A 12186-nucleotide genomic window follows, 5' to 3' on the forward strand; every position below is an offset into this window, starting at 1 on the left:
TTAGCTTAGGATCAGGCCATCCGGATTTCTATATGTGACATTTACATGCTTTCGATTAAGTGGGTCCATTATGTATTGTGCTAGTCAAATTTACCAATATTAAGACTGGTTTTCGTGAAAGATAATGGTTTCTTCATGGGGTCCAAAATATAATGCTATAGTCTATGCTCTAATTTTCTTCCAGTTTTTCAAAACTTAGCTTAGGAGGTCCCTAAAAGTTGCTTATTGTAATTGCTAAGGTAAATTACCAATATTAAGAAGCTAGAAACTAGAGATATGTAATCACATTTTTATAGGGGGGCGCCTGGGAGGAAACCTCAGCCCCCTCAAGATTAGAACCACCAAGTCCACAGAGCACAGCTGGCTGAACACTCGTCTGTGCCGATGATCTCTTGCTCTGCTTCTGCAGTTCTGCTGAAGGTGCTGCGATTCTGGGGCCATGAGTAGGTTAAATAAATCTGATTACAACACAATGGAAGGACAAAAAGATGTTTAAAGGGCGATTCACTAACTATAACTAAAGAGTCTGATATGTTCAGTACCTCTGCTTCTCCTATGAGGCCTTTCGAGCAATGCCAGCAGTGATACCTGATAACTGATGATCTCTTCAAGAACTATTCAATGCTCCAGCACTGAATCAAGGAGACTACCAGATCCACAGACAAAACCGACCTGAAAATAAACATTTGGTTATGAAAAACAATACATTTTGCTAATATGTAACTAGGGACCAGTCGAAATTTACTAGCGTGGTAGCAAACAGCTCATTGATGTGTCAAGACTACAAATTTTAACTCTCTGTAGAACATGGTTTATAATCTTTTAACTGCTCAGTTACTTACAAAACCTTTACGGTTAACTCCAAGAAACAGCTCACAATATGATGCAGTTTTCCCCACGCATAAATTAAAGACATCATGATGTAGGTTATTCATCATTGGCTGCCTGAGCAAACAATTTAAAGTGAGAATGAAAACAATTCATCCCAGAGACTATATTTTTATCATCAGGACGAACTGACTGTAAACCATACTTTATAAAGATTAAAATACCTCTTATAATCTGAAGACGTGAACTTGGGAGTTGGGAGGAGAGGCCTCATGTGGCATCAGAATGGTATTCTGGGATCTCACAGAAATGGGGCTGCTGTTAATCAACAACTTGTTGAGTCCATCAAAATTATGGGCTAAACTCCACGTCGTAGTTGAGAACAAACATATTGAATGATTAATCACCAATAATCATGGCAAGAACACTTCCCATCTTTCATATGATGAAACCTACTACCATCCCTCACAATAATTTCCCTGCTAAAAACCTTTGTCACCATCTTGCTGAACTCGTGACAATCACCACACACACTAAGGTTCTTGACAATACGGATTGGGCTGCCAGCTTCAACAACAATGAACCCGTAAGCAATTGCGAGCCGCTCGCTGTGCACCTTAATGGCATGAACCTTCTCTTCATGCCCGATATCATGCAACACTGATGACACATCTGGTACATACCCTGCCTCAGCCAACCTTCTGTCAATCATGCCAAGCATGTTATATATATGTACAGAATCCTTGTGATCCATGTCCCCTACTAGAAACCTGTGCACTATTCCATGTGCCTCCATCAAGCTCCAGCCAGCTGACTTGGTGGTGCCACGACTAGACATTAATTTTCTGACTCTCCTGACTTCATCCCATTTCTTTGCTGACGCATATATACTTGCAAGGAGGACATAGTGTCCATCATGAGCAGGATCAAGTTCAATTAGCTTATTACCGACAGTTATGCCCAAATCCACAAGTCCATGTCTCTTGCAGGCTGACAGTATTGTTCCCCAGAGAACTGGGTCAGGTGCAATGCGCATCCCTTCGATCAATTCAATGGCCTCTTCAACAAGACCAGCACGGCTCAGAAGATCAACCATGCATCCATAATGCTCCATCTCTGACTCAATGCCATATTTGTCTGACATCAGCCTGAAATACCACCGTCCTTTGTCAACAAGGCCAGTGCGGCTGCAGGCATTCAGCACCCCCACAAATGTGATGCTTGTTGGGCAAAAACCCTCAGCGACAAACTTCTCAAAGAGCTCCACCGCATCATGCCCCAATCCATGGGCAGCAAGTCCGCAGATCATGGAGTTCCAAGCAAATACATCCCTCCTTGGCATGGCATCAAAAACTTCCCTCGCTGTTGCTATGTTTCCGCACTTGGAATACATATCCACCAGTGCAGCGCCAACATTCACACTCACTGGCATGCCTGCTCTCTGGACCACCTCATGCACAAACCTCCCCTGCTCAAGCAGCCCCATCTGTGCAGCTGCCGACAATGCTGTTACTATAGCTGCCTCGTTCGGCTTCACCCCCTGCACCACCATGTTCCTGAACACTCCCAGCGCCACCTCCAGCCCCCCTTCCTTGACATACCCACCCACCACCGTGCTCCAAGAAACCTCATCCCTAACCACCATTCCGTCGAACAGCTCCCGTGCATCCGCCATCATGCCTGCTCGCACGTAACCAGCGAGGACGGCATTCCACGTCACCACGTCCCGCACGAGCGGCAGCTCGTCGAACACCCTCCGCATCGCCGCCACGTCGCCGCAGACGCCGTAGAAGTGGACCAGCGCGTTCCGCGCGTAGAGGTCGCCCGCGGCGCCAGCCTTCAAGGCCAGCGCGTGCACGTGGGAGCCCAGGAAGCGGGAGGCGGATGAACCGGCGGTGGGGTCGACGTCGAGGTGGTTGGAGAGCGAGGCGAGGAGGAAGGTGAAGGAGTGTGGGTTGCGGCGCGGGAGGCGCGGGAAGAGGCGGAGCGGGAGCGGGTGCGGGAGCACGCGGAGGAGGTGGTTGGACGCGAAGGCGGAGGCGGAGCTGGAGCTACGGTAGAGGGAGAGCGGGTAGGAGTAGGAGGCGCCGGCGCCGCCGGGCGGGAGGCGCGGAAGCGCGGCGAGGAGCTGCGGGAGGGCGCGCGCGGTGGCGAGCCCGAGGACGGCGAGGCGGGCGTGCGCCTGCAGGACGTGGCGGAGTGCGGGGCGCGGCGGCAGGAGTGAGCCGAGGAGCTGCCTCGCGTCGGCGGCGGGGTTGGCCTGGAACGTGGGGGCGCGTCGACCGGCCGGCGGCGGCGTTTCGAACTGCATGGAGGCGAGCAGGCGGCGACGGCGCCAGCCACACCCGTCAGCAAAGGGTGGGTGCTGGGAGAGAGACTGTTCTGGCCCAACCATGGTCCATGGCCCGTGGCCTCTGTTGGGCCTCCATCAAATCGCATCTCCTCCAATGGGGCCGCGAAGGAGGGTCGAGCTTACCATGGCGGCAGCGGCTGGCGGAGCTCGGGCACGCGTCGGAGTTCGAGGAAGCGGCAGCGGCGGGCAAGAGCAGCAAGGATCGATCTCTGCGCTTCTTCTGGCCGAGAACGAAAATGGGGACGGCGGCGGCCGGGAGTGAGCCATCCGAATCAGGGGGCTTTTGCAAATACGGGATCTGGAAGTTTTCAAATGGACCCTAAATCGGATCGCGATCCAAATAAAGGGTCGGTTTGCAAATATTTGTTCCGAAAATTTACAAAAGAACTCTATTGAAGCCTGGTCGGTAACTGTGCTGGAGCTGCAGCAGCCAACCATCAGCTCTACATTAAAACACACATAGCGGCAATCAGAAACAGTCCCCGCTGCGAGATAGATAAGTGGTTAAGCTTTCGGTTGGGATGCAGCAGTAGCGGCAGCCGTAGGCGGTTAAAGAAGCTGAACTTCAGCCTTGCAATCCAAATGAGGGGTCTTTTTGCCAATATTTGCTCCGAAATTTACAAAAGAACCCCTAATTTGGATCATACAGTTCTCCATTTTACGAAAATGACCCCGATTTTGGATCGCGATCCAAACCAGGGGCCTTTCCGAAAATGTTCTGGGGGCGGCGCCGGAGAGCTCGAGATGCCGCCGCCGGCGACCTCTTCGAGCCGCGTGCCGCCATGCGCCTCACGCACCGTATTACCTGCCGCGACTCCCCGTCCGCGCAAGCCCACGACGTCGGCACCCACCGATGAGGCGATGAGCGCCGCAAGCCTCTGTCCCCGACGCAGCACGCCAGAGACCCTCGACGTCGCCATCCGCATTCCGCAAGCCCCAGCGCTGCCTGGACCCACGCCGCCACCGCCGCGTGGTGGCGCGCCTTCTCCTCGATTGATTTGGGCAGGCGCGGGAGGAGGGAGATTGGGAAGGGAAGCAGCTCTCCCTGTTGTTTCTCACCTGCTTCAATTGGGCACCGGGGAAAAGCGACGCTGGCTGCTTGGATATGGATGGATCAATGGGAGATGCGTTGCTGCTGCTAGAGGCTTCTGATTGGAGGGAGGAGACAAGCTGGTTGCTTTGTTTCTCCATGCGTGAAGGAGAACAGAGGATGGAGGGAGAGCAAGCTGCCGGTGCAGGAGGACCATCCACGGCTACGGCAATGGCGGCGGTGCGGCTCGTTTCGTCAATCCCAAGGACCCGCCCATCCGGAGAAGTGGCGACTAGCGAGGCTCGCAGAGAAGCTTGATTGGCTTGGCTAGGCTAGGCAAGCTTGCTGGAGGCAGCAAGAAAATCCTTGCCGCGTGACACTGCTCAAACTCTAAAAGGCGTGCGAATTGAGATCTAAATTTTGAAATCTCTCCTCAGGAACAAACGGCATGAAGCTCAGGCTCGCGAGGAGATGAGCAGCTCGTGATGTACCAGCAAACTATCCTACTCCCTTCGTTGTCATTCTAATTTTCTTCGAGAGTCAAATAATTTTAGGTTTGTTCCAATTTTTTTGAGAGTCAAATCATTTTATGTTTGATCAAAATTATGAAAATGATCATAAAGGTTTATGGCACCGAATAGATATACTATGAAAATATATTTAATGAAGAAACTAATGGTACTTATTTGGTATCATAAATGTTAGTATTTTATTGTATAAATTTGGTTAAACTTGAGATATTTTGATTCTCCATGAAAGTTGGAACGACTTATAATTTGGAACAGAGGGAGTATCATTCAGATGTTAAGAGTTCTTTTTGGAGGGTTTAGATCACCAAATGTTTCACAAACACAAACTTTGATCGAGCTCTTGCGTTTTCCAATAACTTGAATCAAATCACACTGGTCTTATCATAGTTCCAATTGAAAAATTGATGTTGTGAACGTTTTATTTTTCACCAATTGAAACCTGCTTGACAAGCCATGGTAGAGATGTTGCAATATTGGATTGTCTTAGTTCAGTACACTAGTGAGATATTGTGGTCTTAACTTGAAGGTCTTAGAATTTGTTTACCTTTGGGTTTAAAAATAGCTTTGCATATACGGTAAGTTATGACGACGTGATTACGGGATATCCAGAGTTTCAGATACAGGGGAACATATCCAGTAGAAACCACACCCTTCATGAAAACCTGTGCAAACCAAAATAAAAATTCGTCTAAATTCACAAAAAAAATCACACATGTAGATGATATATGATGATACACATCCTTGTAAAATATCTTGTCCAAACTCAACTTCGTTTGTGAGATATAAAAATAAAAGATTCTAATAAATCATTTGGACAACTTTCAGCCTTGGTATTTGTTATTTTTATATCTCACAAACGAAGTCGAGTTTGGACAAGATATTTTACAAGATTGTTCATCATCATATTATCTATACGTGTGATTTTATTGGTGAATTTATATGACTTTTTTACGTGGTTTGCACAGGTTTTCATGAAGGGTGTGGTTTCTACTAGATATGTTCCCCAGATACAGACACCCCCTATTGCGCAATAACTGCTGGATGTCCAGAAATCAGACGTGGAATCCGAATTTTGGCACATGCGTGCAACACTGCATCAGAACTATCAGTTCGTTGTATTTCAACAAAGTTCTTAGTTCGTTCTGTAAGAAACGGTTCTATTTTGACATGGCTGTGTAAGGAATACGAGAAAATGCCCTGTTATTTTGGATTTTGGAGTGAGATTTATGAGATCTTCCAAATTCGGAAGAACGGCATGGGCTCACAGAGCACAGCATAGTTGCGTGGATTAATTCAACGACTATTTAGTCTACACCTGGGGCAGGTCTATGAATCCAGTTCATCCTAGTTCACAGGTTAGTGCCAGTCTTCTCTCCCCACCTCAGTTACAAGCATGACGGTGAAGAGTTATCTTGAGTTTCCACTGTAAACCAATTAGACGGGTATCGACGCGTTTGGCCATTCCCAGAGAAGCTCATAAGGCTGATCCTGATCTGTATTCAGACACATTGTTTCCAGATCGCGCGCCATTCTTCTGAAAACAGCAATCTGGGAAGCGTAGCCAGGTTCCTCACCTGAGCCGCCGACGCCACAGAACTCCACACTGTAGTTATGCTTCACCGCGAGGTCAGTAGCCCAGCACTGGAACTGCGCCCTGGTCCACTCGAACTTGTGGTCGTGGTTCCGGAACTTGCAGGGGCCAGCGTTTTCGTCCGCCTCGTCGTCCTTGTTGGGCATAGCTGACCTCTGGAGGATAGGGTTGTATTCGTAGTTGGGTGTGGAAACAATGAGCACCGTCGGGCGGAATGAGCTCAAGACGACATTGCCAAATAAACTTGCCTGGTCCTCCTCCATGTGCTCGATCACCTGCATTTCACATAGTTGAATCATGTGCCAACACGAGACTTCCATTCTAGAATCCAGAGAAGCACTAAAAAAGCACAAAGCTTTTAGATTTGAGCATGATCATGTTACCACAAGGTTATCTCGTAGGTTAATAGATCAATTTAGTTTATGAAGATGAGCGTCCTTACAATATGATCCAAGAGATTAATTGCAAAGTGCTGTGTTTAGAATCAACACCTTATGCATTAAAACAGTCCGAGAGGAAAGCTCCATTACCTCAAGACATGTGCCAATATCAAACCCATATAAGCGAGAATCATAGTCTGTTATGGATCCGTCGTAGAGCACAGCAATTGGAACAGTTGTCTGCACCAGCAATTTCTTGCTCAGCTTCTGATGAAGACTCTGCAAATCCAGTAGAGGCGAAACAAGTTTAATTTTAATGCATTTGGAACGGACAAAAGGATGGAACATCAACAGCTACTAAGTCAAGGATACTGTATATACCTTTGCTGCACGTGTGAGGCCTTTTCGAGAAATATCGACACCGACAAGCTTTTCCAGTGTGGTTGGATGCTCTAACAGTGAATCAAGAAGGCTGCCAGATCCACAACCAAAATCAACCTGAAAATGCACCCTCACCATGAAAAAACCAATAATTTTCATAAACAAGGGACAAGAGAATGATGGGGGGATTTACAAGTGTGGTAGCATGCAGCTCGTTGATGTGCTGCACAGCAAATTCAACTCTTTGTTTGGATAATGGAGGACTGAACAAGGCTTTCTCCATTCTATCTTCTAACGGTTCAGTTACCTGCAAAACCTTTACAGAGAACTCCAGGAAGCAGCTCTCTGCAAGGATGTTCAAAATATGTACATATGCTGCAGCCTGATTCGAAAGGTTGCTTAAATAAAACTATAAGATCAAGTGGCTCACCTCTAGATACATTGGAAAGGTCATGTGAGAATTCAGAGGCTGCAGCCAGGATCAAATCCCTAGGAGGCAGTTCAGCTACAAAACATGCAGATTGATTGACTGATAGCTGAGTTACACATGATTCAAGTTGATTACCAACAGCACCCGTCCCTATCTCAAACTCAAACTCATTGTGGCTTTCCAACAAATACTTTTTTGCTTTATCCTTCATCACAAGGGAAGCAGTATAACTTATGCAAGTCAATGATCCATGGGATGGGAATACACCAGAATCTGGACCCTCGATGTGTGTTAAAGTTGTGGTGCTTTCAAAATGTTTCTTTAGTGTATCCATAGAAAATGGCCCAACTGCACTGCACATTCCTGAATCATTGCATCCAGTATTGCCATAAACAGATAAGCACATTACAAATTCTTGCAGAAAAATATTAGGATGTATCTTGAAACCATCAGTGCACTCAGAAAGATATAGCTTGTCCCTTTTTGTGTTTATTTGCTTGAAATAATTGTTGAACCAAATCAAGACCTTCAATGCAGAATTCTGAATAGCATCAGATTCCTTGCTCCAAGTGTCAGATGCAGAATATTCTAGTAAAATCTCCTGCTTTCGTGAACATATTTTCACTTCACATTTGAAACTATCTGAGTTTTCCTTGTCGGTTCTAACATCATTGAACTGATTTTCTACACTCTTTGCTGGTGCTCCTCTTTCTTCAGAGCTCACAGCTGATGTTAACATATCACAGGAGACCCTACTGACAGCAAAAAGGGGCTCTGATAACCTCTGATTGCGACAGAATGAACAAAGGAGATCCCGTGGAGAGAGGCCTTTCCAACTGAAACGAGAGTACACAGATGGAAGCTCTGCGGCAAGAATCGCGTCCCTAGACATCTTACAATTTCCATCAGGTAACTTTCCCAGAAGTATCCTGAGGAACCAAAAGCATGTCAGTGTGCCACTCAAAAGAACTAGAAATAGGAGAATATGATAAAGCTTGGTGCCTAAACAGTAAAAAAAATCAGTTCAGATATGAAAGAAAAACAGAGCATGAGGCCAACCTCTAGAACTATATGATGATTGCTATGAAAAAAATGATCATATAACCAATAATATAAAATAGAGTGCATCCCTATTTTCATTGGTTAGCATAATGAAATATCCAACAAGGTTGTACCTGTAATAGGTACATAGATTGACATCTTCAGTGTGAAGTTCTGAATCTCTCCTTGTGTATCCAATATTCGCCAAAAGCGCATCTCCATAAATTGTTTGACCCGAAATATAGGAGGCTCGCTTATTTACTTGGCAGTTGATGTCACCATCCCCATGACAAGCAAGCACATTTTTTGATAGATCAGAAACAAAATGTACATCTGGGGCTGCAAAATACAGCCTTATCTCGGAAGATGCTTTTCCAATTGTTCTGCAGTGAGACAAATGCTTCAAAATTGTCAATTGTCATGCACACCACGAATACTGGAAAGGCTAAGAAGTGAGGAATTCACTGCTTAGTTTCTCTTTACCTACCTTGATACAAGAACATGAGAGGAATCACTCGCTGTGAGCTTTTCTGCGACATAACTCATATAATGTTCATTGTCTCGTAGATTAATTCTTACTATCTTCAGTTCATCCTCCAACACACAGGGAACAAGAATCGCTTCTACTTCTACGGGGTCTGATGTACCAGACCAACGCTTAAGTGCCAAGTCAACAGCCTCTGGAGAATAGGGCTTTTGACTCTGAATCCAGAAGTTGCTATCACTGACCGAGACTCCAGGAGATTGTTTTGCAGCATTGTAAACTAAAGACAAGATCAAGAGAGGATCAAATTCTGCCTTAGGGTCAATCACTTTACACAATGTATTGACCTTCACATCACATGCAGCAATAGCCGACAAAGGTACCCTCCCAATGAGGTCTCCGGTTCTCCTGAGAGTCACACTCAAGTGGCCAACAAGAGGATGGGTAGATGATAGGAAGTTCTGAAATGAAGTACAGTACCATGGTCATGTTAGAAGAACAGCGGATCTCAAAATATGACATGAACAAACAATAGCATGCTTTGAGTGGTAGGCAGAATGATTCATATTTTGATAATTATACCCTGGTAATCTTATACATGTATTAACATTGTAGGGAAATGAGCCAGCTTTGATTACAGCAGCAAAAGATTAGCATTAAAATGTCAAAATAAATTGAAACCCTATGTTCGATTGACCTTTGCTGCTTACTACAAGTTGTCAGCAATAGTACAGTAGGGTCCCCATTCAAAAAAGAAATTGAGGAAAGATTCACAATGGTTAATATAATGCACTGTCAAAGGAGACAACCTAGCAATCCAACAAGGACTCTACTGCATTTCTCAGCAGACAGAAGTGCACATGCTTTTACTCACAAATTAGGACAGACATAATATCAAGATGAGGAAAAAATACTGACCTCGTCTATGAAGAAACCAGATATGCGAGTGATCAGTTCATTCCAAGCTTCTTCTGGTGTACTGGGAATATTTGCTATGGGCTGAATACCAAGCTGCAATTGGAGAACATTGATCAGCATAGGTCGACAGCATGAGAATACAATTACAAGCCAAATAGGTACCTTATCTATGCAAAGGGGAGTAACTAGTAACAAATGGGCATATTTCTCACTAAACCTCACTAAGTCCCAATCTCAGTCTATAAGAACAGAAATCAGAAATCAAAGGACTATCAGTTAACATGATAACAGAAAATGTTCGACATAACTGCCTTCGCAATCAAGGATGGATTGATTGGAAGCACACTCACCAAATGTCATTCCGTGCTACAGCGTAACAATTCGATTCAATGTCAAGGGTTTCTACCACCTAAATTCAGTTCTTCGGTTCAACTGCAACCCTCAATTCCGTGCCAACAAGACACGCAGCAACAGACAACTCACGCAATATCACCAGCCACATGTGGGCACGCCGGGCCTCACCTTGTCGAGCGCGATCTGCGCGGCGGCCTGCTCGGCGTCCTTCTTCCGGACGAAGGTGCCGGGCGTGGCGACGGAGAGGCCCGGGAGCTCGAGCGCGCACCGGTAGACGCTCCGGGTCTGCGGCGCGAGGCCCGGGCAGCCGCCCACGGCCTCCTTCACCTCCTCGACCGTATACCGCACCTTGGCGCCGAACCGCTGGTGGAGCACCGCCTTGGGCGTCGGCGCCGCCGCCGGCATCGCGCCGCCGGCACCGGACCAAACCAAACCAAAACAAACCAGACGAAACGCCTCGCGCGCGCGGACGGAGGGAGGCGCCGGCGAGCCCCGCGGGAGCGGAATCGGAATCGGCCGGCGAGGGTTGGGGGGATCGGCGGCGAGGGGTTGGGTGATCGCGGATTAGGGGGGGAGGGGTTAACGCGTTAAACCCCGAGACGGAGAGTGGGTAGTGGCCTGGTGGAGTGGTGGGTGGCGCTGCTGCGGTGCGGTGGGGCTCTGAGTTCTCGGAACTCGGAAGTTGAAGGAGATAAGGAGACGAGGGTTTGCTGGTGTTTTTCTATTGGGCGTGACGCTAATAATAGTTATGCCCAAAGCATGATTCCAAGTGTATACACTATTTCCAGGCGACATGCTCATGGTGCATATGGCTTTCTTTTCTTTTAGAATTTCTAGACTCCTGCTGATAGGTTTAGAGTGACAAATCTGTCCGAATTTCTTATTTCTTATGATAGGATTTGATTGGAGATCCGCACAACCTCCTTCTCCGACCTTCTTAAGCAAGGTTAACTTCGGTGAACTCAGCTCTGATTAGGGTGGGAAGGATTTTGGATCAGAGGTTCTGTGACTTCCAACTATAGAGGAGATGGTCCAGGAGGTCGCCGGTACGGCGAGGTGGCGGGGGTGGAGGTGCCACTCGCTGCGGGGGTGGAGGAGTCGATTGAGTGGAGCTGGTGGTGAGGATGTCGCCCTTTGGTTAGATTGGCACATGAGCGATCTTGGACAGCGGCTTCGGCCACAGTGGTGCCGTCGGAGACATAGGAATAGAGGAAGACCGGAAGAGGTGGGAGAGTGCGGAGTGAATTCGATAAAAGAATCGTCGATGGCACGTGCTGGGTTAGACATCATATTTGTGTTTTTTTGAGATGTCATGTCTGTGATATGTGGATTTCAACCAAGTGGCCACTCACCGTGGCGTGAGCAAGTACTAGATCAAAACGCACTTTGCATGTTGTGATCCTGTGATGAAAGGCATATTTGGCGAAGAATAACAAAAGGCTTCGCCTCACACAAATACTTTTGTATCAGCATTCAAGTTTGCGAAGGAATATAAAACTTTCCACAAGTGCTGTCCCAAATTAACAGAATTTTGTATTGCAGCAAGCAATTAGACATTAAAATTTGTCATATCGGATCGGGATGCCTGACTTCGTCCTGCTCAGGCACCAAACGGGATTAAACTGCCTGACGCCTCAATGCCTCTTTGGAGGTCTGATGAGTTGGTGAACATCACATGACAGGGTTAAATGTAACAGAGCTAAAGCCTCTTTTATCCAACGAGGCCTAAGTCAATCAGTTTGAGCAGTGTTGGATGGTAGTTGAGGTTTTTGCAGGAGGGAATACCACTTTATCAGAGCAGTAATGGATGTAGCTGCGGTCAGAGCTGTAGACAAGTACAAGACAAAAGATTCACATGAGAAGTTA

At 46.8% G+C, this 12186-nt stretch overlaps 2 protein-coding genes across 2 annotated transcripts; both read right to left on the reverse strand.

Annotated features, from left to right (window-relative positions):
* Nucleotides 1–1231: 1231 nt before the first annotated feature.
* LOC101763331 (pentatricopeptide repeat-containing protein At3g62890) lies at nt 1232–3139 on the reverse strand. The gene has a single exon (XM_022824057.1). It carries the CDS (start codon nt 3137–3139, stop codon nt 1232–1234), a length of 1908 nt encoding a protein of 635 aa, XP_022679792.1.
* Nucleotides 3140–5917: 2778 nt separating this feature from the next.
* Nucleotides 5918–11010, reverse strand: LOC101755469 (small RNA 2'-O-methyltransferase). The gene is made up of 9 exons (XM_004955476.2): nt 10489–11010; nt 9967–10059; nt 9052–9509; nt 8699–8947; nt 7524–8452; nt 7287–7438; nt 7094–7210; nt 6863–6991; nt 5918–6607 (listed from the first exon to the last, which is right to left on the reverse strand). The coding sequence occupies exons 1-9, from the start codon at nt 10723–10725 to the stop codon at nt 6176–6178; spliced, it is 2796 nt and encodes a 931-aa protein (XP_004955533.1). The 5' UTR covers nt 10726–11010; the 3' UTR covers nt 5918–6175.
* Nucleotides 11011–12186: the final 1176 nt, after the last annotated feature.

Source organism: Setaria italica, chromosome II (genome assembly GCF_000263155.2).
Source record: "Setaria italica strain Yugu1 chromosome II, Setaria_italica_v2.0, whole genome shotgun sequence".
NCBI lineage: Eukaryota > Viridiplantae > Streptophyta > Magnoliopsida > Poales > Poaceae > Setaria > Setaria italica.

What these genes read in the sequence shown, in the direction of transcription:
- LOC101763331 (XM_022824057.1), bottom strand. Translation starts at nt 3,139, where the DNA reads ATGCAGTTCGAAACGCCGCCGCCGGCCGGTCGACGCGCCCCCACGTTC.
- LOC101755469 (XM_004955476.2), bottom strand. Translation starts at nt 10,725, where the DNA reads ATGCCGGCGGCGGCGCCGACGCCCAAGGCGGTGCTCCACCAGCGGTTC. An exon ending in CTGGTTTCTTCATAGACGAG is followed by an intron (nt 9,510 to 9,966) that starts GTCAGTATTTTT and finishes ACTTCATTTCAG; the next exon opens with AACTTCCTATCATCTACCCA. An exon ending in GCCTCACACGTGCAGCAAAG is followed by an intron (nt 6,992 to 7,093) that starts GTATATACAGTA and finishes CTGGATTTGCAG; the next exon opens with AGTCTTCATCAGAAGCTGAG.